The sequence below is a fragment of the Anas acuta genome, chromosome 7 (assembly GCF_963932015.1).
Source record: "Anas acuta chromosome 7, bAnaAcu1.1, whole genome shotgun sequence".
In the NCBI taxonomy this organism is placed as follows: Eukaryota; Metazoa; Chordata; class Aves; order Anseriformes; family Anatidae; genus Anas; species Anas acuta.
This window is the reverse complement of record NC_088985.1, coordinates 4,245,085-4,270,450: the sequence shown is the minus strand read 5'-3', so window position 1 is coordinate 4,270,450 and position 25,366 is coordinate 4,245,085. Positions and strand designations below refer to the sequence as shown.

The 25,366-nt window shown below is 61.0% G+C and overlaps 5 protein-coding genes across 7 annotated transcripts; 4 read left to right on the top strand and 1 right to left on the bottom strand.

Moving 5' to 3' along the window:
* The first annotated feature begins 132 nt into the window (after window positions 1-132).
* Window positions 133-4,632, top strand: NPFFR1 (neuropeptide FF receptor 1). Of its 3 annotated transcripts, none has more exons than XM_068688695.1 (4): window positions 133-744; window positions 1,699-1,940; window positions 2,849-2,948; window positions 3,276-4,632. In XM_068688695.1, the coding sequence occupies exons 1-4, from the start codon at window positions 584-586 to the stop codon at window positions 4,048-4,050; spliced, it is 1,278 nt and encodes a 425-aa protein (XP_068544796.1). In that variant the 5' UTR covers window positions 133-583; the 3' UTR covers window positions 4,051-4,632. The 3 variants fall into 3 exon arrangements, with proteins under 3 accessions (XP_068544796.1, XP_068544798.1, XP_068544797.1); XM_068688697.1 differs by having other exon boundaries at window positions 579-744; window positions 1,699-1,989; window positions 3,276-4,486; XM_068688696.1 differs by lacking the exon at window positions 133-744 and adding an exon at window positions 752-1,232 and having other exon boundaries at window positions 1,699-1,989; window positions 3,276-4,631.
* Window positions 4,633-5,113: 481 nt separating this feature from the next.
* Window positions 5,114-15,018, top strand: PPA1 (inorganic pyrophosphatase 1). The gene is made up of 11 exons (XM_068688455.1): window positions 5,114-5,273; window positions 5,457-5,521; window positions 8,025-8,078; window positions 8,622-8,741; window positions 10,055-10,141; window positions 10,428-10,554; window positions 11,069-11,196; window positions 12,527-12,612; window positions 12,806-12,875; window positions 13,908-13,947; window positions 14,711-15,018. The coding sequence occupies exons 1-11, from the start codon at window positions 5,210-5,212 to the stop codon at window positions 14,740-14,742; spliced, it is 873 nt and encodes a 290-aa protein (XP_068544556.1). The 5' UTR covers window positions 5,114-5,209; the 3' UTR covers window positions 14,743-15,018.
* A 162-nt stretch (window positions 15,019-15,180) lies between these two features.
* SAR1A (secretion associated Ras related GTPase 1A) lies at window positions 15,181-18,403 on the top strand. The gene is made up of 7 exons (XM_068688422.1): window positions 15,181-15,316; window positions 15,470-15,549; window positions 15,932-16,051; window positions 16,454-16,519; window positions 17,114-17,217; window positions 17,571-17,702; window positions 17,799-18,403. The coding sequence occupies exons 2-7, from the start codon at window positions 15,492-15,494 to the stop codon at window positions 17,913-17,915; spliced, it is 597 nt and encodes a 198-aa protein (XP_068544523.1). The 5' UTR covers window positions 15,181-15,316; window positions 15,470-15,491; the 3' UTR covers window positions 17,916-18,403.
* Window positions 18,404-18,552: 149 nt separating this feature from the next.
* Window positions 18,553-21,034, top strand: TYSND1 (trypsin like peroxisomal matrix peptidase 1). Its single transcript, XM_068688406.1, has 4 exons — window positions 18,553-20,194; window positions 20,290-20,420; window positions 20,510-20,689; window positions 20,779-21,034. The coding sequence occupies exons 1-4, from the start codon at window positions 18,966-18,968 to the stop codon at window positions 20,982-20,984; spliced, it is 1,746 nt and encodes a 581-aa protein (XP_068544507.1). The 5' UTR covers window positions 18,553-18,965; the 3' UTR covers window positions 20,985-21,034.
* A 168-nt stretch (window positions 21,035-21,202) lies between these two features.
* SPOCK2 (SPARC (osteonectin), cwcv and kazal like domains proteoglycan 2) lies at window positions 21,203-24,835 on the bottom strand. The gene is made up of 10 exons (XM_068688420.1): window positions 24,517-24,835; window positions 23,425-23,470; window positions 23,199-23,313; window positions 23,015-23,102; window positions 22,829-22,925; window positions 22,611-22,724; window positions 22,311-22,517; window positions 22,158-22,220; window positions 21,887-22,027; window positions 21,203-21,795 (listed from the first exon to the last, which is right to left on the bottom strand). Exons 1-10 carry the CDS (start codon window positions 24,727-24,729, stop codon window positions 21,650-21,652), a joined length of 1,230 nt encoding a protein of 409 aa, XP_068544521.1. The 5' UTR covers window positions 24,730-24,835; the 3' UTR covers window positions 21,203-21,649.
* Between the last annotated feature and the right edge of the window lie 531 nt (window positions 24,836-25,366).

Genomic DNA, 25,366 nt, shown 5'->3' with positions numbered 1-25,366 from the left:
AGTTACCTCCTCCATAAAACCACCCCGCAGGTGCCCGCGGGTCCTGGCGCTGTGTTTGGCACCCTGGATGTGGTGGCATGTCCCCGTGGGGCTGGGGACATGGGGAAGGGCCTCCACGGAGCCCCGTGATGGACACGCACGTGTGCGCTGTGGTGTCCCGAGGTTTTCCCATGCCCTGGTGTCTGCGGAGCCAGGAGGACGCCGGGGGGGCTGCAAAGATGCAGGGGGGACACACAGGGCATTAGGAGAACCTTCAGGAGGTGGCCCTGTCCCCATCCCGCTGGGACACAGCTTTCCCTGCCTCCCTGCAGGAGCACACGCACTGGGGGGGCTCGAGATGTATCCAGGCTGGGGGTTCCCTGGGGGGCACCCACACCTGGGCTGCCCCCATCAAGGGGGGGTCAATATTTGCCCCCGCGGACTCGCCGTGCCCTAACGCCCCGTGGCAGGAGGCCTGGGGAGAGGGCTTTTTTTTTGGGGGGGGGACACCCCAGCCCCCAAGGTGACAAGATCTGCAAAGCTTCTCCGGCTCCATCCCCGCTGAGCCGCCCGTGGGTACCCCGGTATCCATGGCGATGGGAGGATGCCCCCCCCTCCGCCCCCCCAGCCGCTGCCGCAGCCGCAGCCGGCGGTGACGGTGGCACGGGAGCGATGCTCGGCGCTGGAGACCCCCGGCCGGAGGAGAGCTGGAGCTGGAGCCCCCCGGCCCCATGCAGGCGCTGCGGAACCCGGAGCCCGGCGGGGGTGAGTAGCGAGGCAGAGGTTTCCTTCCCCTCCCTGATTGCGTTTTTTTTCCTTCCCCACCAACCCAGGGAAGCCCCCGCCACCCAGATATCCCCGGCGGAGAGGAGGAAGCGTCCCCATATCCAGCTCGGGGCAGTGGGGCTGGTTTTTTCTCACCCCTTCCTCCCGCTCCCTCCTCCCGGAGCATCCTCCGGTTTCTCAGCCGGCACTGCTGCAAGAAATCGCAGCTCAGGGAGATAAAGTCGGGCAAAGTTTCGGGCTTAATCAAGGTGTCGGGCGATGCTGCTGTGGGCTCAGTGACTGCCCGGTCCAAAATTTCCCTTTTCCTGCCTTAAAATCGCAGCCTGAGTCTGCACAGGGTGAGCCCTCCCCTGCCCAGCATCCCCCCCAACCCCTGCCGGGGGCCGGTGCGCGGACCTGCTCCCCCTGGTAGGTCTGCAGCCGCAAAACGATGTCCCCCCGTCCACCAGGAGCTGCCCTGGTCCCAGGTAATTATCATAATTACATATTAATTAATGCTGGGTATGGGAGGAGAGTGCACGGGCTCCTCTTTCCCGGACACTGGGGATGCTGATGGACCAACCGGGCTGGAGACCACCACGTCGCTGCATCTGCTGCGTGGTCTGAGCGTTGCAGCGTGCCAGGAGATGGGCTTCCCCCCATGCCCTGCTCTCCTTGCGTGAGCCCTAAAAAAAGGAAAGAAACCACCAGGAGAACAAGATGCCCGCTGGGTTTCTTTAAACTGTACATCAAAAATTCATTCTGAGCTTGGAGGAGCATCCACAGCGCGGAGCCAGCCCGCCTGCTGGCCCAGCCCCCTGAGCTGGAGGCGGTGACACGGTTGGGATTCCCCATTTCTGAGGGCATCTCCCCACCTTCCAGGGCAATCAGGAAAAGCAGGAAAGGGTCGCTTCATCCCCTTCCACCTCCATTTTTCTGCTGTCCCTTCCTCAGAGCCTTCCAATGGCAGCTGGGCCAACGCCAGCGAGAGCCACCTCCTGAAGGAGAACTACACCTTCTTGGCCTACTACCAGCACTCCTCGCCCGTGGCCGCGGTGTTCATCCTGGCCTACACCTTCATCTTCCTCATGTGCATGATCGGCAACATCCTGGTGTGCTTCATCGTGGTGAAGAACCGCCAGATGCGGACGGTCACCAACATGTTCATCCTCAACCTGGCCATCAGCGACCTGCTGGTGGGCATCTTCTGCATGCCCACCACCTTGGTGGACAACCTCATCACGGGTGAGGCAGCAGGGCGGCAGATAGGTGCTGGCAGGGATGAGATTTGTGAAGGGAAGTGGTGGGAGACACCGTGAGCCTTCTCCTCACCCTCCCTAGGAGGCCACCTCCAAAACTCCTGCACATCTTTTGTGCTGAGGACGAGGAGGGCAGGTGGTGGGCCATGTCTGATGGAGGTTCGAAGCCATAACATTGCTTTCCATCATCTTGAGTGTCACAGGCCACAGCCAGGGGCAGAATATTTCTGTATTTATTTCACCTGCAATTTATTGGTTGCGGCCCCCTGCCCAGCCAAGGCAGGATGTCACATCCTCCAGCTTCCAACAGGCCACGGGCGTTTATCCACCACACCATATTTTGAAGATAAAAAGGGTTTCGGTGGCTTTGTGGCCCCACAATACCACCCGTGTTCCTGCTCTAGGGTTGTGCTTAACCAGTGCCATTCAACAGCTTAACGAGGGAAGCAAATTAAAGCCCTGCAGATCAAGAACCCGAAGGCTGGTCCCTCTGATAATAGCTGGAGTCCTGCAGAAACGCAGGAGAAAGGGCAAGGGGAAGTATTTATGATGTCACCTAGCTCGATAACCTTCTGAAAAGTGTAATACAAATCTTTTAAAACATATTTTTTTTTAATATCTGTACTGCTAAAGGCCATCTCTGTATGAATAACAAGCGAAAAATACAGCTCCCCTGCTTAGGACCAGGATTTAGCATCGCACGGTGGATGGGGACATCTAGAGGGAGTTACTGATGGACACGGCTGAGCCGAATGTGTTCATCCTCAGGGGTGATGATGCGGTAGGGGATGACGTGGGGAACGTGGGCCAGCCCACCACCCCCAAAGCTTCCTCTGTGCTTGCAGGGTGGCCCTTTGACAACACCATGTGCAAAATGAGCGGCCTGGTGCAGGGCATGTCTGTCTCGGCCTCGGTCTTCACGCTGGTGGCCATCGCCGTGGAGAGGTATGTCGGGGTGGGGGGCTCCTGAGACCTCAGCCTGCATCATGGTGGGGTAACCCAAGGCTGCAAAGACCTCCCGAGGCTAAGGAGACCTCCCGCTGCACGAAACCCTTCCCTCCCATCACCTTCCTTCCCCAGGGATGTCCCACCATGCGCACAGCCCTCATCCCAAGCTTGGCGTCCACACAGCACCACATTCCCGCTCTCCTTCACCTCCCGAGGTGCCCACAAAGGTGTGGCGATGGTGAACATGAAACCCAGGTCAAAGCCGTGATCGTGCTTTTGGCCACCTCCTTGGGGTCCTACAAGGAGGTCCTACCAACCCCGCAGGTTTCGCTGCATCGTCCACCCCTTCCGGCAGAAGCTGACGCTGAGGAAAGCCCTGGTGACCATCGCTGTCATCTGGGTGCTGGCCCTGCTCATCATGTGCCCCTCCGCCATCACCCTGACCGTCACCAGGGAGGAGCACCACTTCATGGTGGACACCTACAACAACTCCTACCCCCTCTACTCCTGCTGGGAGGCCTGGCCCGAGACTGAGATGAGGAGGATCTACACCACCGTCCTCTTCTCCCACATCTACGTGGCCCCCCTGGCCCTCATCGTCGTCATGTACACCCGCATCGCCTTCAAGCTCTTCAAGTCGGCGGCGCCCGCCCACGGCGCCCGGCCCGAGGAGCCTGAGGGGAGGAAGGTGTCTCGCAGGAAGGCGAAGGTCATCAACATGCTCATCATCATGGCCCTCTTCTTCACCCTCTCCTGGCTGCCCCTCTGGACGCTGATGCTGCTGATGGACTACGGGTGCCTCAGCGAGCGCCAGCTCCGCCTGGTCGCCGTCTACGTCTTCCCCTTCGCCCACTGGCTGGCCTTCTTCAACAGCAGCGCCAACCCCATCATCTACGGCTACTTCAACGAGAACTTCCGACGGGGCTTCCAGGAGGCCTTCAGGGCCCCTTTCTGCTCGCCACCGCGCCGGCGCCACCGCGGGCCCTACGGCGCCCGCAACCGCGTCTTCACCCTGGCCCGGGCCAGCGACTCGCCCCCACACTCCGAATCAGGGCCCCTGGCGCCTCGCCGAACCGGCGTCCCCGCTTGGGATGGCTGAGCAGCCATGGCCACCACCCTGCCTGGTCACCATGGGGCCTGGTGGGGACATCATGCATGACACTCTGGTACAGAGGAACCCCAATGTTGTCATGGTTTGGTGGCCTTGATGCGGGGCATGAACTTCCAACCCAAGGGCTTGTTGTGGGGAGGAATGAGGATTGAAATAAATGCACGTCTTGCTGATGCCATGTCCCCGAGTCCCACCGGTGTCCCCCCTTTACCCGGTCCCTGCCCCACAGCAGTGGGGAGAAGGTGTGTGAGAGTGGCCATGCCAGGAGAAACCATGCCATGCTGTTGACGCCATGTGATGCCATATCTTGCTAGACCACGCCATCTCATGCTGAGGCGGCCTTGGTGGACCACACAACACTGGGGCAGCCTTGGTGGACCATGCCATGCTGTGGTGGCCTTGGTGGCCCATGCCACCCTATGCTTTGGTGGCCCTGGTAGGCCATGTCAACCCATGCTGTTGAGGCTATAGTGTGCCATGCTGTGGTGGGCTTGGTGGACCATGCCACGCCATGCTGTGGCGACCTCGGTGGACCATTCCATGATGTGGTGGCCCTGGTGGACCACGCCATGCTACGATGGCCTTGGTGGACCGTTCCATGATGTGGTGGTCTTGGTGGACCACGCCGTGCTATGATAACGTTGGTGAACCATGCCATGATGTGTTGTCCTTGGTGGACCATACCACCCCAAGCTGTGGTGGCCTTGATGAACCATGCCAATCCAGGCTGTTGTGGCCGTGTGGTGCCACAACACACTGTGGTGACCATGGTGGACCATGCCACCTCAAGCTGTGGTGGGTTTGGTGGACCATTCCATGCTGTGGTGGGCTTGGTGGACTCTAACATGCTGTGCTGCTCTTAGTGGCCCATGCCATGCTGTGGTGGCCCTGGTGGCCCATGCCATGCTGCGGTGCCCTTGGTGCCCACAGGCGCAGCACCCCCTCCCCTCAGCGCCCTCCTCCCGCCTCTGCACACGTCACTCCGCGCACGTCACCCTGCGCCACGTCACTCCCCGCGGCTCCCCCCTCCCATCCACCCCCTCCCTCCCGCCCCCAGGCGGGCCGCGCATGCGCAGTGCGCGGCGCCGCGCTGAGGCGAGCGGCGCATGCGCAGAGCGGCGGCGCGGCGAGGGGCGTGAGGGGCGCCATGGCCGGGTACAGCGCGGAGGAGCGCGGCGCCCCGCACAGCGCCGGGTACCGCCTGTTCCTCAGTGAGTGCCCCCGCACCCCCAACACCCCTCCCCGCAGCCCCCCAGCCCCTCCCGGGCCGCCCCGAGCCGGGGGGGGGGCTCTCGGGGGACCCCCCCCAAGACCCCCCCCTCAGGCCTGAGGCCTGGGCCTGGTGCTGGGCCTGGGTCTGGGCCTGTTGCTGAGGCGCCCCGCTTGCCTTGCAGAGGACGCGGCCGGGCGGTACATCTCCCCCTTCCACGACATCCCCCTGCGCGACGGCGGCGCTGAGGTGAGCAGGGGACCCGCTGGGGATGGGTTCTGTGGGTGTCGGGCTCCAGGGGGGCGCTGGGAGAGGGGCAGGGGTCGCCCCCCCCTCGCCCAGCCCCGTGTTCGTGCCCAGCGGGTGACGCTGAGGCACCCCGGCTGTGGTTTCCACGCCTGGAGACACGCAGGTGTGTGCTGCGGGCATGGGGTGTGCATCACGCGCGGGCTCTAACCGCTGTAAGGTCGTTTTTGTGCCCCTAACCTGCCCGGCGCCAGGCGAGGATGCGGAGTTGCACCCCAGGACCTCAGGAGGAGCGGCTCGCCTGCCACATGCTGCTCGCGCCCCGCCAGCGGTTAGTTGCTTTGGGCTCTTCGAGACCGCTGCCCGAAAAAACGAAGCAGCTCAGTTCTGGGGTCTGCTCTCGGCGTTTTTCCAGGGATAACTCATGCTCCTCACCTCTGTAGCTTGCTTATTCATCTAACAAGTACTAAAAAGCCACGCAGCTCGAGGAACAGCGTGGGCTTGGATGCTGAAAAGGACACGCTAGAGAGCCACGTGTGCAGGTTAAAGAGTAGTTTTCCTGTGTTCTTGCACACTGCAATACTTTGGCACGGTCTTGAATCCCAGTGTGAATCCTTCCTGAGGCTTTCTCATCCTCCTTGCTATTCCCTGCTTTGAATTTCTCGTCTTACTAGGGAGGGCAAGCCGTAGGGGAGCACACTTACATGTGGTACCTCTGCCTTGTCTGAGGGCCCTGTTTGGGTGGGTGTAGAGAGGGCACAAAGCGTGAGTGCCCTAATGATGTGCAGCCCACTAGGCTGATCTCTGAGGCAAGCTGCTGGTCGCTGTCCTGCCCAGGCCAGTGCTGAGAATTGCTCTCATGGGGAAATGGGCGTAACACGGGCTGCTGAGGGGAAGGAGGGAGAGCCACCAGGCACCTTGCTTGCTGCCCGTGGCCAGCAAAAGGAAAATGGTGATCAGGGAGGGAGGGGAAACATTTCCTGCAGCTAGTTGGGAAAGCAGGCATCCGAAAGGTTACTTGGAAGGGAATATTGAGGTGGTGTCACACGTTGCAGACGCTTGTAGGACAGAGCTGGGAGCAGTACAGGGTGAGGAGGGTTTCGGTGCCCTGGTAATGATTAACACGCAGAAGGGGACGACTGACTTCAGGCACAGCGTGCTGCTCGCCAGCGCCTCGGTGCCAAGTCATTGAGAGAGAAGCGAGCTGGCATTGCACAACTGATCTCGCTGGAGCTCGTTCTTTCTGTAGCTGGAACGCTCTGCAGGGATTTTGCTTGTTGCTTAGCGGGTTCGTTAGCTGCAGCAGGGAGCCCGGCTCGGAGCACGAGGCTACCTTGCTGCGTGTCTGCTGCCTTGATCTTTATCCTTAGACTTCTGGCACTGAGCGGATTATCGCGGGGAGTTTTTTCAGCCTCAGGCTGGGATGTGCTGACCTCATCTGTACCTGTGCGTCCGGTCCTGAGGAGCGACCTTGGCTGCCCGTTGGGTGTCCGGGGCCAAGCCAGTTCTGGGACTCGGGGTGCTGGAGCTGGGGGGTGGCCAGCTGTGCCCCCAAGTCATCCTTCCCACCCTGCCCAGCCAGCTGTGGTCATCTCCTTCCTTTCCTCAACTTACCTATAAGTACAAATAACGTATATCGTTTCCCGTTTAAATTGCAAATGATCAGTGACCCCCCCACAATTAAGAGGATGCAATAAACTCATTAGGGAGGCACGTGATGTAACAGCGCTGGTTGCACAGTAGCAATCTATTTGTGGTGCAATACAGGTGCAAGGGTTTTAGCACGCCCCGTGTTACCTTTGCAATGCTAATGCTGCTTACCCTGGGGATTAGAAACCTGGCGGATGCTGGGGAGCAAGGTCTGATTTTTTTTATTAAAGGCTGTAATCTCCTCCTGCAGTGCTCATTAAGATTCAGGTGTGGAAGAGCCCTGGTCCTCTGGGCCCAGCTGGAGTCAGGGGTTACCCATAAGTGAGGTCCTGCCAGGTGTGGGGAGAAATATTTGGGAGCAAAGCTCTCAGTCATTTGGGATGTTTTGTAGGTACACGTGTTATTAAGGACGTGGCTACTCCTACAGGCATCTCCTGCTCTAAATGGCCAAGCTGGCTCTTGCTGTAGGAGCTCCACGCTTCCTATTTAATGATCACACCTAAAACCTCAGCTTGTCTCACCTGATGTTGTTTCTATGCTGCTGGTGTCAATTCACTCCGACGCACTGGTCTGTGAAAAGATGACAGGGATGTTCTCAGGAGGCACCTGGTGGAAGGTGTGCAGAAAGCTTGCAATCTAGCCTAACCTCATGGGATTAAAATCTGAGTAATGACATGTGACAGGTGTAGGCTGTGGGACTTCTGTCAGGTGTTTCAGAATTGGCACTGGGGGGAGGGGGAAAAGCAAAAAGTTCCAGTTTTCTTGCAGTCTTCCTGGTGTTCGTGCTTGTGTGTCTGCTCTGGTATGGTGTGACAGTGAGGTTCCTCCCCATTCACTGATGTTTTGCTTTCCTCAGAATGTGTTCAACATGGTTGTGGAAATACCTCGCTGGACAAACGCTAAAATGGAGGTAAGTTATTACTACCAGTCCTGCCTCAAGTGCTTCAGCTGTCTGGTCTATGAATAATCTTGGGCTGTGTTGCTCCTCTCCTTCTCCCTCCTGCCTCCTGAAGAACAGTCGAGCATCGTTGGTTCCATCACTTGAAAGACAGTGACTGAGTCCCAATAAATCAGGCCTTTCAAAACCCACCTTCCTGCAGAGTTGGTGTCAAGGAGGTTCTCTAGATGCAATTCTGGCTTCTCATGTAAATATTTGCCTAATGGTAAAGGCTGAAGTCTTGCAGGAGTTGTAACCACTTAGTATTCTTTTGTGGCTCCTGCCTGAAGCAGCGTGTAACCGGTCTCACCCCCGTGTCGGGTTGTGACGTCGGTAAGCCTGCTGAAATCTGCACCCAGGGGATGCAACAGGAAACGGGGCTGTCCAGTGCTCGTGTTGGCCCCAGTGTCAGCTCCTGGCTCCCCGGCCTGTCAGCTAGCTGCCAGCTTCCTGGAAAAAATCACTGCCGTTTTCCTCGAGAGCAAAGCAGAGAGCCTGATGTAACTTCTCTTTCAGATTGCGACAAAGGACCCCTTAAACCCAATTAAGCAAGACGTGAAGAAGGGAAAGCTGCGCTACGTAGCCAACGTCTTTCCCCACAAGGGCTACATCTGGAATTACGGTGCTCTTCCCCAGGTGCTGTACCGTGTCGCTGTGCCTCGCTCTTCCTCGTGTGTCTGCGTGTGTGCCTCTGACCCCTGCCAGCTGAAGGGCTGAGCTGGAACTCACACATTTGCAGCTGCACCTGTAGCCTTCCCAACAAAGGGGACCTGTTAGGAAAGCCGTGATGTCTGCAGGTAGAACTCTCCAGGGAGAGGCTGGGGCTGTAAACAAGCTGTTGCAAAACAAGAGGGCAAGCAGCTGCTGTGAGTGAAGTACAGGCAGAAGGCTCATAAAGGGCATCTGGCAGTGCCACGTGCTCCCTTCCCTGCCAGGTAAAGCTTTAGGATCTAGTTTTGAGCTAATGGTACAGGATCTAGGTGTGCAGCCCCGAGGCAGTGAAAATCTGAGTATTGTTTGTGTGGAATTACAGCATTTGGACCCTTCGGCCAGTCATGTGTTAGTGGCCCAAAGAAATCAGTGCTTCAGGGGAAAGGGACTGAGCTTACAACAGCCTCACAGAGACTGTGAGAGAGATTGCAGGGAGCCCTTCAGCGCCACGGGTCTTGGTGACCTGAATGCTCTGGCTGCACCACAAGGTTTTGACTATCACAGTCATGTCCTGGCATGCAGGGGTTTGGGAAGGGCGTTCATTTTTCTCTATCTGAGCAACCTTAGAGGTAGGTGCTCCTCATGGCGAGAGTGGACCCTACGTCCTCTTGCTCCTGATCAGAAGTGTGCTGTAAGCAGCTGTTAATTTCGGAGGCATGGCTCCCATACCTTCTGGAGCCCCCTCTTCCAACCTGCGAGTGCTCACAGCTTCAGGTGAGAGGAATTAGGACGGTACGTGGCATAGGGTATGGGACCCCTGGTTCCCATTTCTGCTCTGGTGTAACGGTGTCCTTTAATCCTTTGACCAGAAGGAAGCAATACACCCTATCTGTCTTCCACCTCTGTCGCGCTGCTATCTGGAGTTCAGGAAGCTTCTGTTAAGGAATGAATAGGGAGAGGAGCAGGCAGGCAGCCAAAGCAGTGAGTACTCTTCCTAGATGTGAACTTCACCTTTATGCGGCTATTGAGCTGAGGAGGAAGTCTGAAAAGTTGTTGAAAGAAGGTTTGTCAGTGGGAGGGAGCAGTTTGCCCCTGGCAAGGTAAGAACTTTGACTTGGATTTAAACTGCATTTGCAGGCAAGTGAAAAACCACAGCGCGGCCATTAGCCCTGAATGCAAGTGTGAAGTGGGTCGTCATCTGTGTCTTCCAGGCCATTGCCTGTGTGAAATAAACCTGCCTTTTGTTTCTTCTTCAAACAGAATTCACTCAGTGTGGGGCTTTTGCTTTGTTTCTGCAGACTTGGGAAGACCCAGGGCATAAGGATGAAGGTACTGGCTGCTGTGGAGATAACGATCCCATCGACGTGTGTGAGATTGGAAGTAAGGTAATGCATCCTGAAGGTAAATGTGGTTAAGGGGCCCATTGTTCAGAGATGTTATTCCGCTCTTATCTCCTGTATCTTACAAATGGGATGTTTCCTCTCTTGTCTTTGGAGATAGTTGATGAGATTTTAGAGCAAAAGCCTTGTGAGCCGAGGCTTGCAAACTGCTGATAAGCGATGGCAGATTTATGGTACAGGGCTGCCTGCTGCACTCCTGACAGCTTGCACTGCCTCCTGCTGCCTGTTCTCGGATGTGTGGGTGCTGCCAACAAGTCTTTTGTCCTTGCAGGTCTGCTCTCGAGGGGAGGTGATCAAGGTGAAGGTGCTGGGCACGCTGGCACTGATCGATGAGGGCGAGACAGACTGGAAGATAATCGCTATCAACGTTGAAGACCCTGAGGCGGGCAACTATAATGGTAGGTGGCAGGGGGAGGAGCGGGTCTGCTCCGACCCCGTCTCCACTGGGTGCCTGCAGGAAGCTTTCAGGGCAGCAGATGGACTTGCTCCTGCTCTGCCACCACGCTTATCAGATGCGATACTGGCTGCCAAAGCAGAACAGGACGTTATCGTCCTCTAGCAAAGGGATACGCTGCTGTTTATCGCAGGTTAGGAGACCTTTGCACGGCATGGGATCTCGAAGAAAAGGCAGGCTGTCGAGCCCGTCCTGCGAGTGGAAGGAAGGGGGGTTGCTCAGCAAGTCGCATCAAAGCTGTGTAAATGCGTCCGTGCTCCTGGGGGAAGCCGGGCTTTGTTCTGACGCTGAGACACCAACTTCCCTCCCCACGTGCAGGCATCCGCTTTCTGTCTGTCCTGCAACCTGTCCAGGATGTCGCCAAGGCTCTGCGGGGAGGGGCAGCTCGAAAGAGCAGGGCAGTAGCGGGGTGCCTCGTGCTGTTGGGTCGGGGTCGCAAACCTTTTCTCCCTGCCTAGATATCCATGATGTCAGGAGGATGAAGCCTGGGTACTTGGAAGCTACGGTGGACTGGTTCAGAAGATACAAAGTACCCGACGGAAAGCCAGAAAACCAGTTTGCTTTTAACGGTGAATTTAAAGACAAGGTAGGGTCAGCGTTGTCATTACCCTGACCTGCCCAAAAACTGAGCTCTGGGTGCATGGGGACTTGAACGAGTAGTTGCTGAGGGCTGGGGATACAGCTGCCTTCGTTCTTCCTGCTCCAGCCTCCCCTCCTGCTTGTTTACGGGCTGGTGCTTGCAGGGATCCTGGGAGAAAAGGCACAGGGTTATTGCCCCACTACTGCTGGGTATGATCAGTCTGGCTTCTAGCTGATGTTCACATGAGGTCCCGTCAGGGCTGGCAGCCTGTCAGAACCAGGCTGAAAAACACGGGGATTATTTGCTCCTGCTCTGGAGCAAAGGCCACTTGATGTCACCCTTTGCTTCAACACGCAATAGGCTGCGGTGGAACAAAGCCAGTGCCCAAGGAAGGCGAAGGCAGGAGTGAAAATGTTCATTCAGGCCTAAATTGTGACACTGGCCGAGTGTTCCCCCTGCCCTTTGAGTAAGGGCTGTGCCTCAGCAGCACCATTCCTTTGCCTCTCCTCGTTCTCTGTGTTAGTCAGGTAACTTCCTGCTCCCAAACGGGAGCCCTCCTCAACTCGTGGTGCTGGGCTGGGTGTGCTGGGCCACCTCGTTGCCCCTCAGACTGGGTGAAACTGGAATGGAGGCAGAAAGCGGGGACAAGGCTCCTTGCACGTGGTGCTGCAGTGTTGTAGTTGGCTTCGTGCTGCGTCAGACCAGGATATTTACTGCTGGTGTTCCTGCTGGGACAATCGCCCATGATCCAGCCTCCAGCTGACCTGTTAGCTGTACTGTTAGGTATACAATACTTCTTTTAAGGGAAAAAGCTGTGATCTGCTTGGAATTGGGCTCATTTTCAACTAGCTACAGAGCTAGATAAGCCAGGTGACTCTTCCTGTTGATACGAGCAGCACTGGAGCCGTTTGCCTGCAGCGGAGGAAAGCTGGCAGGTTGGTCAGGCCCAACTGGCTGCTGCAGACAAACAAGGAGGAGCTGTGGGGCGGGGTGTTTTTGTAAGGCAGCAGTGGCCCAGGACTCGAATATCTGCCTTCAGTTTCTCTTGGCTTCAGGCTGGCTAGGCGACCTTGGCACGCACACCCACCTTGGAAGTAAAACACTTATTGTAAAATCGGTGTTGTTTCAGCTGGTGTGTGCTGGGAGGTTGCTGTTGTTCCCAAAAGGCAAAGCGATGCAAGAGGTGCTCCAAGAGGGCTTCAGTTCCTAACTCTGGGAGGTGTTCTGTCTAAAATCAGCCTGTAATCACAGGCCTCTTTCTCCACGTAACTGCTAGGCTGGGGAACATGGTGGAGTGCTCGCACCTAACTATGTTTGTCCTCACCTTTGTCTTTAGGATTTTGCAGTGAACGTCATCAAAAGCACTCATGAGCACTGGAAAGCTTTGATAGCTAAAAAAACTGACGGAGGAGAGATCAACTGGTAGGTTAACGCTGGTTGCTGTGCTCGCTCCTTCCCCGTGAGCCCCAATGAAGCTTCCTTTCCTGACTTAACACAATTTCTGTTGATTGCTCGCTGCCTCAGCAGGCAACCAGGCAACTCCGATAACGATTCTCAGTATTCCATTGTCTCATGCTTGGCTTTCACCTTCTCACGAGCGCCCTTTCTCTTGCAGCACAAACCTGACGGTCTCGGACAGTCCCTTCTGCTGTAGTCAAGAGTGTGCTAAAGCTACTGTGGATGCAGTAAGTCCCAGCTGGGGTGTCCCAGCGCCAGTGGCAGAGCAGTGTGGTTTGTGTGGGGCCGTAAGCTGCCATCTCAGTAAGAGGAGCCCGACCCTGTATGCTTAGAAAGTTTTTGGCTGACTGAGCGCAGCATCTGGTTCTGGTTAAGTAAGATGGATGTGGAGCGAGGCAGACATTCTTCCAGAGGCTTCTCCTCGCCCTTAGTCATCTGGGAGAAGGAATCCAATCCCGTGTGAAGGGCTGCATTTCTGTCCTGCAGCTCGGCTCTCAGCTGCTCAAAGAGCGTTTAAATATTTGGCCTTTGGAGAGCTTTGCAGCGCGGGGTCACCCTGTGGGATCAGAGAGCTGCATTTCGGAGGCACCTGCAGCCAGGGACCGTGCCTGCTTTGTGAGGTTTCCCGTGTAAGCGCCCTTACCCTGATTCAGGGCTCAGCTGAATCTCCCGAGGCTTGTGAAATCACCGGTGCTGGCAATGCAAAAGTGCTTGGAGGAGTAGGGGGAGGAGAATCAAAACAGAAACGCTGCTTCAGAGCATGGGGACGTGACTGGGAACCAGAATCTCTCCGCAGACGTTTTTGGAAGTGGAGTGCTGGCGGAGGGTGTCAACAGCCAGGGCCCCTTGGCTGTCTGCTTTTTAAGCATCAGGTGAAAGCTCCTCTGAGGAGTTCCCCGAGAGTCCTTTGTGTCTCTTTTCCACCTTTACATCACACATTTAAATAAAAGAAGCAGAGGGCGGGCTGCAGATAGCATTAGGGACAAAGACTGGTGTTGGTCAGCAGCAGGTGGCCCCGCAGCACGAGGGGAGCGAACGCCCGCACCCAGGGCAGAGCCCCAGCGGCACGCCGGGCACGTGCAGGGGGGGCTGCGTGATGACAGGACGCGTCCTTCACTGCCTGCCACAGGCTGATTTATGCTGCTCAGACCCTAAACTGTGCCCAAAAAAGATCTGTGTGACCCTAAGCGGTGTCCAGGGAGCCCCAGGCGGGAGGGAGGTGGAACAGTTGCTGCCTGCTAATCCGCTTCTCGTTGCAGGCACCACCCTGTACGGCTGCCAACCCCATCCCACCAGAAGGTAAGCTGGAAAGCTGTGCTACATCCTGAGGCAGGCTGGGGGTTGCCTCCGAGGGATCCTCAGTGGGAAAGGGAGGGTTTGGCTCTAGCAGTGGGGGAAAATGAAGGACTTTGTTGGGCCTGGCTTGTTTCGGGTGCTGTTTGATCGCTCCGTCACTTCTGTCGTGGCCTCGTTTCATTGAGACGTGGGCGGTGAGCAGATCAGAGCTGCTGCAGTTTGCTCCAGGAGAGGTTGGATGTGTAGCAGACCCTTGGAGAAGAGCACTTCAGAGTTCTGAAGTGCGGTGACAGCGGGGTTTTAGCGGCTCCTCTGAAAGGGGTTCGCCAGATTGTCAGTGCAGGCGAGGTGCGGAGGGGAAGCACTTGATCTCCACGAAGAGGAGAGGCAGAAAATGGCCTTGAATTCGGTTGTGCAGTTGCTGCTGATGGCATTTCTGTCACGGAGCGAGCAGCAGCTGCCGGCTGGTAGCCAGGCTCTCTGCGTGTCAGCACCCCGTCCCTCAGGGGGGGCGCGTTGTAGGAAAATGACAACTGCGGGACAACCCCGGGGGCAGCTGTCCCCTCGCCCACCTTGTCACAGCTGTCCTTATAGCTCCTTAAAGCTGTGAAGGAGCTGGAGCTGAATCAGGACTTGTGTTTTGGGGTGTGAGGGAGGTGGCTTTGCCTTCCCGAGCCGGGTTGCACCAGAACCTGTGGGGTGCGTGGTGGTGGCAGTGGGGTGGGTGAGGCCGAGGACTAACCCCCACTTTTTTTCCCCCATACAGTGGACAAGTGGTTCTACTACCCCAAAAACTAAGGCGCAGGGACGGACGCTGAGCCAGCTGCGATCCTCCAGCGGAGCCGCTCTGCCCACTAGCCCAGCCCCCCAGCTTCCATGTCACCGAGCAGCCCCTGCCTCTAATTTATGCCGCCGAGAGCTGCCCCCAGCCCCGCTGCATCCAGCCAAGGGGGGGGCTCTGGGATGCTCGGCTCCCCCCTGAACCCCCCGCCTGTACCCCACAGCAGGCGGTGGGGGGCGAGGCTGGCCCGGTACGCGTAGTGTGGGCGCTGGAAATAAAACTACTGAACCCGCGCTGCGCCTCCGTGCTGGGGGGGGGCAAAAAGGGGCTGAAAAGGGGGCGGGGGGGGGGCTGAAAGGGGCCGGGGCGGCGGCGGGGCTCGAACCCGCGGCCCTGGGGGGAGGGGGCGGGGCCAGAGGGGAGGGGGCGTGGCTTAGGGAGGGGTGGGCGGGGCTTAGGGCGTGACGTCATGCCGTAGAGCCGACGTGGGAGCCAGCGCGGCGGGCCGGAAGCGGCCGTGACGCCATTTCCGGCGGGGAGCTGGCGGAGGAGGAGGCGGCGGCGGCGGAGCGGGGCCGGGGGCGGCCGCAGGTGGGGGGGCCGGGTGGGGCTTTTTGGGGCTTTTTGGGTCCTTTTGGGGCCCTTCTGGCCTTTTGGGGCCGGTTCGGGACCGTGGGGCCGGCGCGGTGCCCGCAGGCCCGGCGCTGCCCCCCTCACCCCCCTCAGCCCGCTGTGTGCCCGCAGGTGTCGGTGTGGGCCCGCAGCGATGTCGTTCCTGCTCGAGTGGCTCTACAACGGCTTCAGCAGCGTGCTGCAGTTCCTGGGTGAGCCCCCGCGCACCGGCACAGGCCTGGGGAGGAGTCGGGTGTGAGGGGTTATCGCGGGGCGTTTGTGAGCAAAAATGGAAAATTTCCATGTTTGTGGGCAAAATTTCCCTGTTTAAGGAGCCCCTGTGGGCAAAAACTGCGCTGTGCCCATCCCACGGGACACTTCCCTGCTGCAAAAACAACTGCTTACGTACAGAGCTCACAAAACTCCTGCAAAATAACTCATAAAATGCCAGATATTGGACAAAATCCTGGCAGGACTTGCCACTTCTGCCACTCTTTTACCCCTTGTTTATTCAGGAGGTTCTGCCGGGGATTGGGATTCGCGTCCCCAGGTGTCCCTGCGCCGCTCGATGTGTGTGTCTCTGCTTCCTCGCAGGGCTGTACAAGAAGTCTGGCAAGCTCGTCTTCCTGGGCCTGGACAACGCGGGCAAAACCACCCTGCTGCACATGCTGAAGGATGACCGGCTGGGCCAGCACGTCCCCACGCTGCACCCAAGTACGTGGGGCGCCGGGGGGCTTCTGGGAACCCTCCTGGGACTGCAGGTCTTGAGGGCACAGCTGAAACGTGTCGGTGTCCCAAATATAAAGGGGGGAGGTGGAGAATTGGCGTGGTTCGGTGAACATCATGAACCCGTCCTGGGTAGGGAGAGGGCTTCTGGTGAAATATGTACCAAAGGATGAGCACTGCGCATTAAAACATCTCCCTAAGTGGGGAGGGGGGAGAAATTATTCCCTCCCGTTGTGATTTCATGTGATAATCCCGCTGGCTGAATTCTACAGAGAAAGGATACCTCAGATAAAAAAAGTGTGATGTCTGCATGCGGCCCCAAAAATCTCTGGCCATGGCACCTTCTCCCTCTCCCTGAAGCACAGCCTTTATTTTTTTTTTGCCTTTCAGCATCAGAGGAGCTGACGATCGCTGGAATGACCTTCACGACTTTTGACCTGGGTGGACACGAGCAAGGTAAGCGCCGGGTTGCCGAGCTGGACACACCGAGTGGGGTCAGCCCTCAATTTCCCCGAGATTCTCCTGCCACCTTAAAAAAATCTGCCAAAACGTGGTGCTGGAGAGAGCTAGCAATTAGCACTACCTAATTATTTGTTGCCTGGAAGTGCTTACGGAGCTATATGTGGAAATAACCCCCTGGCTGCAGGAGACCTGTTATTTCGGTGGCTGAACGCTCGTGCTCTATGCTGGCAGTTTGGGGAAAAAAAAAGCTGCCAGCTCACGCTCTGCTGCCTGAAATATTTTTAGCTGTAGAAGACTTGGATGTCACGGGATTATTCTTTTGAACAGTGGCTGAATTTTTATCTCTGGGCTTAGTTTGTCGAATTTCCAAAAGAAAAGCCAATCTGCTTGATTTTTAAAGCCCTCCTTTCAGCTGCTGCAACCCCAAGGTTCCTCGGGGGCTCCAAATGTGCCTTCCCCTTCCATGTGCTGCCTCCCTCCACCAAAACGAGCCGGCAGCCGGCCGGGCAGGGCTGTCCTTGTGCGGTGTCCCCGTGCGTGTCCCCTGGAGGCAGGCTCACAGCGCGGTGCCTGTCGCTTGCCTTGCAGCCCGCCGCGTGTGGAAGAACTACCTGCCGGCCATCAACGGCATCGTCTTCCTGGTGGACTGCGCCGACCACTCCCGGCTCATGGAATCCAAAGTGGAGCTGAACGTGAGCCCGGCTTTTCCTTTCTGTCACCCTCGAGTTGCTAAACGAGACAAATCTCTTCTTTTTTGGGGTTTAACTTGTGCTTTGGACTTGCCCTCCCAGTGCGCCTCTTGCACCGGAGGTGTCCAAAGTGGGGATCTTTGGTGCAGGGGGTGGAGCAGGCTGGGTGCTCTCACTGTGGGATCCTTTAAACGATGTTGGAAACAGCCCCTGTGTTTAGCTGCAGCCTTCTTCTGCCAAACTTTTGGGAAAAACCCCACCCACGGGAGCGCTGTAGCACCAAAAAGCAACCCCTGTTTGGCCGCAGAGCTCAAAGAAGCGACGGGCGCTGCCTGACTCGTTTGTCTTGCTCGCAGGCCCTCATGACAGACGAGACAATATCCAACGTGCCAATCCTCATCCTGGGCAACAAAATCGACAGACCAGAGGCCATCAGCGAGGAGAAGCTGCGGGAGATCTTCGGCCTTTACGGACAGACCACGGGAAAGGTAGGGAGGGGGGGCACGGTGGCGAGCAGCGCCTGAGGGGCGGCGATGCCCATGGGGAGGACGGGAGAGCTCTGACCCCCGGCTGGGTTTCCGCAGGGAAACGTGCCACTGAAGGACCTGAACGCGCGCCCCATGGAGGTGTTCATGTGCAGCGTGCTGAAGCGGCAGGGCTACGGCGAGGGCTTCCGCTGGCTATCGCAGTACATTGACTGACGCCCGGCGCGGCGCTCCTCCGGACTGATCCCCTTCCTGGCTTCCCGTGGGCTTCCCGAGGCCGCGCCAAGCCTTCCGCACACGTCCTGCCGTTGACCGACAGCCTCCCGGCTGCGGCCGCCCCGCCGCACAGTGGTGACACGCAGCTCTTTTCCCCGGCCCGCCGGGAGCTCTCCCGGGGCTAACGGGGCTGGCGGGGCCGGGGCGATGCGCTGCCGCGTGCCGCGCCGCCAAAAAAGAGCGAGATCTCACCACTGTGGTCAATTGACTCAAAGAACACCACGGAAAACGAAGCAATTATATTTTTTAAAGGAAGCGTTGACGTAAGCGGCGTCCCATCTAACTTTTTAGGTTAACGTTCATCCTGTTTAGTCCAGAGTCCGTTTAGGGTTGTTTTTTTTTCTGTTTTTTTTTTTTTTTAATATATTTAACGATATTCTTTAGATCTTTCGCAAATTGCCGAACAAAGCATCATGGTATTAGAAGTCCTCAGTAAACCAACCCAGCAGGCAGGCTGCAAGCCCAGGGCACCGTGGGGACGGCGGCCGAGCTGGCGCGAGGCACCGGGCTTTCATTTCGGGGAGGCGAGAGCCGCGGAGCCGTGCTCGGTGCCCGTAGCGCGGAGGTGTCTGACATTTGCATATCGTAAGGTGGTTAATGTAGGCTTAAACCAGTTTCTTTTCTACTCTTCTTCTCTTTTTTTTTTCTTTTTTTTTTTTTTTTTTTGTCGGAAGTTCCATGGCTGTCTAGCGCTCACGTTCAGTTCAATAAAGACGTGTCTTTCTCCTCCAAAGGGGTGCGGCGCCTCCCTCTAGCCCGGCTGCGCGGGTGCTAACACCCCGATCCATGCGGGGCCCCTCGCCGCAGGAGCTTCGGCTGCAGATTTAGGACCGGGATGGACGGGAGGCGCGGAGCCACGCAGGATGGGGCCGAGGGAGGCAGGTGAACGGGCTGGAGGCCGGGCTCTACCCCTGAGCACCCCAAACCCTGAGCTCCAAGCCCCCGGGGGGGCAGCACGGTGCATTTTAGGGGCTTTGCTGCTGCTCCCTGATGCACCAACCCCCCCGCTGCATGGCGTGCGGCGCTGCCGTAGCGCGGCTGCAGGGGGCGGTGGCTGCTCGCAGCGCCCCGCGCACCCCTCCTGCGCCACGTCGACCGCCCCGCCTCCGCCGCGGGGCCGTGACACCCGCAGCCCGCACCAATGGTGGCGGGAGGCGGTGCCGCACGTCACGGGGAGCAGCAGCAGCAGCAGCAGGAGCAGCAGGCCGTGGCGTGCATCGCCTGCGCTGCATCGCCTGCGTCGCTGCCACCATGGCGGCGGAGCTGCCCTGCTGCGTGGTCAGCGTCGGCGACGGCGCCGAGCCCTGCAGCTGCAGCGGGGTGATCCTGTGCCGCGGCCCCGGGCTGGTGCTGTGCCACGCCGCCGTCTTCTCGCCCTTCCTGCAGCCCGGCCCCGAGGCCTGGTCCCGCCACCAGGCCCTGCCGGCCTCCGTCCTGCCGCCCGGCCTCCGCGTCCGCCTCCTGCACGCCGCTCCCCGGCTCGGCGCCCCGCCTGCCCTGCGGGAACACGAGGCCCAGCCTCTCGGCTTCGCACGCTGCGAGGCCTTCGCCCGGGCGCTCGCAGGGCTGGCGGCGAACTGGTGCGGCGGCGGGGAGGATGAGGACGAGGCCGAGCAGGAGTCCGCCGCCGCCTTGCCCTGGTTCGCTTGGCTGCGGGCTCCCAGCCTCGATGTGCCGGGCGGAGGCTGGACGCCCTGGGTGTCCGCCGGTGACCTCCACAAGGGCGCGGCGCTGCTGGCCTGCGGCTCGCCCTTCGGCGCCCTGTGCCCCGACCTCTTCCTCAACACGCTGAGCGGCGGCGTGCTGAGCAACGCGGCGGGCGAGGGCAACGCGCTGCTGCTGACGGACGCCCGCTGCCTGCCCGGCACCCAGGGCGGCGCCGTCCTCCTCGGCCCCACGGCCTCCCGGCCCCGCGTGGTGGCCGTCATCGCCGCCGCCTCCTGCGGCACCAGCAGCCGGGGGCTGGCGCTGCTCTGCTCGCTGCACGCCGTCCTGCAGAGCAGCCGCGGGCTCCTGCGGCAGCTCGGGGAGCCCCCGGCCCCTCCGGCCCCGCTGGCGGCGGTGCCCGGAGCCGCGGCGCTGGGCTGCGTGGCGCTGGTGGAGAGCGGCGGCTCCTGGGGCTCGGGCACGCTGCTGGCCCCGCGCCTGCTGCTCACCTGCCGCCACGTGCTGCAAGCCGGCGCCACGCCGCGCGTCACCCTGCGGCCCCACGGCGGCCGGTGAGCACAGCCAGCGAGCAAAACCACCCGTTTCTCTTATTACCACGAGTTTAAGCCCTAATTGTGTTGTTTTTTCCCCAAAAAAACATTCGCAGGGCCACCGTGCTGCAGGCCCGCCTGCTGTTCGCCGCCGCCGAGGCGTCCCCGTTCGACGTGGCCGTGCTGGAGCTGCAGGAGCGCGCCCCCGGCTTCCAGCCCCCCCGCCTGGCCTCCGCCTTCCAGCCCGGTAAGCACCAGCACTGGGGGGGCCACACACAATATTTGGGGTGAAAACAGAGCATTTGATGACCCCGAGCTCACCCCGCTGTCACGCAGGGGAGGCGGTGCTGGCGCTGGGTTTCGGGGCGCTGGGCCGGGCGTGCGGCCCCTCGGTGACCGGGGGGGTGCTGTCGGCCGTGGTGGGGGCCCCCCCGGTCATGCTGCAGAGCACCTGCGCCGTGCACCCCGGCTCCAGCGGCGGCCCCCTCCTCGCCGCCAGCGACAGACGCCTGCTGGGTAAGCCCCTGCCCTTCCCCTCACCCCCCCCCAGCCCCTTTTTGGACGTGTCCCCCCCCTCGGTGACATCTCGCCCCCTCCCCGAGCAGGGATCGTGGCCAGCAACGCGCGGGACAACGCGGCGGGGGCCACCTACCCCCACCTCAACTTCTGCGTCCCCATCACGCTGCTGCAGCCCCCCCTCGCCCGCTACCTCCGCACCCGCGACCCCGCCGCCTTCGCCCCGCTCGACGCGGGGGACGAGGGGGCTCGGGCGGCCTGGAGGCTGCAGCAGCGGCCCCCCAGCAAGCTGTGACCCCCCCCAAAAAAAAAATTGGGGGGCTGTTTCTATAAAGACTGTGACTCGAGCCCTGCTGTCCCCTGGTGCCCTCTGCAAGCAGAGTGGGGGGGATGAGGGTGTCCCTCCCCCCATATAGGGGAACCCCCTGGCCTCATGCATTTGGGGAGGGGGTTTGGGTGTGGTATAGGGTGGGGGGGGGATATTTGGGGCTGCCAGGAAGGAGCGGGCGAGCGTTGGACACAGCACGGGGCGTTTATTTCACAACACCGCAGCAGCGCGAGCACAGCACGGAGATGGAGGGGGCAAGGTTAGGGGGGCAGCTTGGGGGTGGGGGGTGGATTCTGGTTGGTTTTGTTTCTTTTTCCCCATTTTCTGTCCCAATTTTCATTTATTAGTGCCGTTGCTGACCACGCTAGGTTCTACCCCCCCCAAATAAAATAAAATAAAATAAAAAAGCGCAAAGGGGGGGGGTGCGAGCTCGGCCCCACGCCGCTCGCTCACTTCCCCCCGACCCCCCCAAACCCCCCCTGCCCGCCGTGGGGCCGGCCCGGGCGAGCGCCCCCTCGCCCCATCCCACCCCTGGGGCCGGGGGGGCTGCCCCCCACGCGCTGTTCTCAGGGGGGGGGCTCCGGGGAGGGGAGGCTGCCCCCGCCCCGGGCCGTGCCTCCCCCCCTCCGCTTCTACCAGATGTAGCCTCCGTCGTCGCCCTCGCCCGCCTCGGCCTCCTCTTCCTCAGCCTCCTCGCCGGCCTCCTCGGGCTCCTTCTCCTCCTCGTCCTCCCAGCCCACGCTGCTGCCGAAGTCTCCCGAAAAGCCGGTGGTGTCCTCTGTGCCACGGGGCAGGGAGAGGCTCGTGGAGGGGGGCAGCCTTCGCCCTGCCTCCCCGCTGCCTCCCCACCACCTCTCCTCGCCTCTTACCGCAGTCGGGGCGGCCGCGGGCGCGGGTGCCGCTCAGCTCGGTGCCGTGCTGCTGGTCCACGCACCAGCACTCCCCGCCGCCCGGCGCGCACTGCGCCCGCCGGTAGTACCCGTCCTCGTCGCAGCTGGGGACGAAGGCGCCTGCGGGAAGCCGGGAACCCCCCCCCCCGCCGTGCCCCGAAACACGTGCAGTGCGGGAACGGCCCCGCCACGGAGCCTCCGCCGCAAAGTTGGGAGTTTTGGGGGTCTCAGAGGTCCCCCCCCGACTCACCCGGTGCCTTTTGGGCGGCTTCTTGCATCTGCAGCCTCTCCAGCTCCCGCAGGCACGGCGGCTCTGCGGCAGCACCGTGCCATCAGGAGGGCGGCTCCCCCCAAACCCCACGGCGTGCACCCCCAGACCCCGCCGCACGCCCCCCGCACGCACTTTCCCTCCAGAAGCAGAAGCACCACTCGGCGGCGGAGACGCGGCCGTCGCGGGAGGCGTCGCAGGAGTTGAAGAAGGCGCGCACGCACGCCTCGTACTTGTCCAGGTTGATGGCTGCCAGCTCGGGCTGCTCCAGGTACCGGTCCCCGCTGGTGTCCAGCCGCCCGAACATCCACCCCACCGCCTCCTTGCAGCCGGCCGCCAGCGCTGGGGGGGCGAGGACGCGGCCCCGTGGCTCACCCGGCCCTGCGGGGACTCGGGGGGGAGCCGGGGATGGGGGCGCGCAGCGGCGGGACGCACCGGTGCCGGGGGGGCCGCTGCCGGAGCCGTTGTGCTTGGCGTTCTCCCGCAGCAGCTGGAACCAGTCGCGCAGCCGCTCGCCCAGGTCGGCCAGGTCCTGCCCCGTGCACAGCTCTGCGGGCACCAAATGTGGGTGGGGGGGGATTTTAGGGGGGTGCTGTGGTGTTCTGGGGGGGGCACCCCCTCTCCGAACCCGCGGTCGCCCCCAAAATGCTCACCCTGCTTGCTGTCAGTGGGGGCCGGGCAGGGGCACTGCCCCTCGCACCGCGCCGTCAGCTGCTTGCCGGCCAGGCATGCCTGCTGCTCCAGCTTGCACTGCGAGGCGTGGGGAGGGGGGGCACACCGCAATAATTACGGGGGGACACGTGGAAAGCCCCCCCCCAAAATACCGTCGCCGCGCTCACCGCCGAGCTGTACGTGTGGCCGTCGGAGCCGCAGACGGGCGCCAGCGGGGCGGCGTGGCAGGGCTTGCAGCCCCCGCGCTGCTTGATCCTGCAAAGGCAGCGGGCGCTCAGGAAGCCCCCGGGGGGGCTGCCGCGACCCCCCCAAAAAAAAATAACGCCCCCCTCCCCTTCCCCGGCCCCGTACCTGTGCTCCAGCTTCTTGCGGCTGATGCACATGGCGCGCTGGTAGCCCTGCGCCACGCACACCTTGTGCCGGCTGCATTTCACCTTCTGGCACGGGTCCTTGGTGGTGTCCAGCGCTGCCGGGGGGGGGGCACGGGGGGGTTTTGGGGAGCAAAAAGCCGCGTTTGGGTGCTGTGCCTGTCCCCTCTCCCCCCCCCAAAAAAAATAAAAGCAGGGCAGGGTGCTACCTTCATCCGTGGGCTGCCCGTCCTCCCAGCTCCTGATGTAGTCATCCTGCGGGGCACAGGGGGGGCAGCTGCCGGGGGGCCCCCCCCGCGCCCACGGAGCCCCCCAGGGGGGGTGCGAGCAGCGTCCCCAGCCCGGCAGGAGGAGCAGGTGCATGGCACGGGGACACTGCGCGCGCACGCAGGCGCTGCACGCCCCTGTGCCTTGCACGCGGGCGTTGCACACGCATGCACTGCACATGCCCGGGCACTGCACGCTAGACGGAGGCACTGCACACCCGTGCACGGCGCACACGCACTGCACAGCGGGAGCTTGCACCCTCATGCACCGCGCCCCCATGCACCGCACAGGCGCACACACACACACACACACAGCCCATTCATTGCACACCCCCGTGCATTGCACACGCGCATCCCCGCGCGCTGCACATCCCGCTGCATTGCACAGGCACATCCTCATGCCCTGCACCCCCCCGTGCGTTGCACACCCCTGCACGCTGCACGCGCACCTCCCCGTGCATCGCCCCCCGCGGTGCATTGCACATCCCCGTGCGTTTCCCACCCCTCTGCATTGCACACGAGCATCCTGCTGCACCGCACCTCCCGGCGCACCGCACGTCCTTGTGCATCGCACACCCCCACTCGCCGCACACCCCCGTGCATTGCACACAAACCCCCCGGTGCATTGCACATCCCGGTGCATCGCACATCCTTGTGCACCGCACACCCCCGTGCATTGCACACAAACACCCTGGTGCATTGCACACCGCGGTGCATTGCACATCCTTGTGCACCGCACACCCCCGTGCATTGCACACAAACACCCTGGTGCATTGCACACCCCGGTGCATTGCACATCCTTGTGCATCGCACACCCCCGTGCATTGCACACAGACACCCCGGTGCATTGCACACCCCCATTCCTTGCACGTCCCCATTCCTTGCACACCCCCGTGCGCCCCCTCCCCGCTCTCACCTCCACCTCCTGCGCTCCGGGCGGCAGCGGTATTGCAGAGGGGGAGAGGCCGGAGGCTGGGGGTGAGCCGGGCGCCCCGCAGCCCCCCGCCGCCCCCCGGCCCCCCGCGGCTCACTCACGTCTCGGAAGCGGTTCCAGTGCCGGATGCGGCCGCCGTACTGCGCGATGGAGGACAGCCACTGCTCATCCTCCAAGAAGTTCCCTGCCGGGGCGCTGCCGGTGGAGGTGCCGGTGTTGGTGCCGGTGTTGGTGGCGGTGGCGGTGGCGGTGCCGGGCAGCAGCAGCAGCAGCAGCAGCAGCGGCAGCCCCCGCAGCGCGCCGCAGCCCCGCATCCTGCCGCAGCGCCGCCGGGAGCCGAGCGGGGCCGAGCGGCGCCGAGCGCAGCCGAAGGGAGGCGAGGGGCGGCGAGAGGAGCCGACAGGAGCCGACAGGAGCCGAGCGCGGCCGGGAGGGGCCGGGCGGGGGGCGAGGGGCGGCGCCTGCACCTGCGCCGCTGGGGGGGGGCGAGGCCTGCGGCCGCCTCAGGCGCCCAGCGCCAGCACTCAGACCCCAAGGCACCAAATCTCAACGCACCAGAGCCCAAACCCCAAGTTGCCAGCACGCCACAGCCCCCAGACCCCAATGTGCCAGACCCCAACGCGCCAGCCCTCAAGACCCCAAGACCCCAGAGCCACGCACAGCAGACCTCAGGTCCCCAACGCACCAAACCCAACCAAACCCAACCCAAACGCACCAGACCCCAACGCGCCAGACTCCAAAATACCAGACCCCAAGACCTCAGGACACCATACACCAGGACACCAGGACAGCAGCCTTCAGACCCCAAGGCACCACACTCCAATGGACCAGACCCCAAGACCCCAACACACCAAACCCCAACACACCAGACCCCAAGTCTCCAACACACCAGACCCCAAGACACCACATCCCAAAACACCAGCCCTCAGACCCCAACACACCAGACCCCAA

Coding starts and splice junctions, on each gene's coding strand:
- NPFFR1 (XM_068688695.1), top strand. CDS start 584: ATGCCCCCCCCTCCGCCCCCCCAGCCGCTGCCGCAGCCGCAGCCGGCG. Junction 745..1,698: donor GAACCCGGAGCCCGGCGGGG/GTGAGTAGCGAG, acceptor TCCCTTCCTCAG/AGCCTTCCAATGGCAGCTGG. Junction 2,949..3,275: donor GTGGCCATCGCCGTGGAGAG/GTATGTCGGGGT, acceptor CCAACCCCGCAG/GTTTCGCTGCATCGTCCACC.
- SPOCK2 (XM_068688420.1), bottom strand. CDS start 24,729: ATGCGGGGCTGCGGCGCGCTGCGGGGGCTGCCGCTGCTGCTGCTGCTG. Junction 23,471..24,516: donor ACTGGAACCGCTTCCGAGAC/GTGAGTGAGCCG, acceptor TGTGCCCCGCAG/GATGACTACATCAGGAGCTG. Junction 22,221..22,310: donor CTTCTGCTTCTGGAGGGAAA/GTGCGTGCGGGG, acceptor GTGCTGCCGCAG/AGCCGCCGTGCCTGCGGGAG.
- PPA1 (XM_068688455.1), top strand. CDS start 5,210: ATGGCCGGGTACAGCGCGGAGGAGCGCGGCGCCCCGCACAGCGCCGGG. Junction 8,079..8,621: donor GGACAAACGCTAAAATGGAG/GTAAGTTATTAC, acceptor CTTCTCTTTCAG/ATTGCGACAAAGGACCCCTT. Junction 8,742..10,054: donor ATTACGGTGCTCTTCCCCAG/GTGCTGTACCGT, acceptor TTGTTTCTGCAG/ACTTGGGAAGACCCAGGGCA.
- SAR1A (XM_068688422.1), top strand. CDS start 15,492: ATGTCGTTCCTGCTCGAGTGGCTCTACAACGGCTTCAGCAGCGTGCTG. Junction 16,520..17,113: donor CCTGGGTGGACACGAGCAAG/GTAAGCGCCGGG, acceptor CTTGCCTTGCAG/CCCGCCGCGTGTGGAAGAAC. Junction 17,218..17,570: donor AATCCAAAGTGGAGCTGAAC/GTGAGCCCGGCT, acceptor TCTTGCTCGCAG/GCCCTCATGACAGACGAGAC.
- TYSND1 (XM_068688406.1), top strand. CDS start 18,966: ATGCACCAACCCCCCCGCTGCATGGCGTGCGGCGCTGCCGTAGCGCGG. Junction 20,195..20,289: donor CTGCGGCCCCACGGCGGCCG/GTGAGCACAGCC, acceptor AAACATTCGCAG/GGCCACCGTGCTGCAGGCCC. Junction 20,690..20,778: donor CAGCGACAGACGCCTGCTGG/GTAAGCCCCTGC, acceptor CTCCCCGAGCAG/GGATCGTGGCCAGCAACGCG.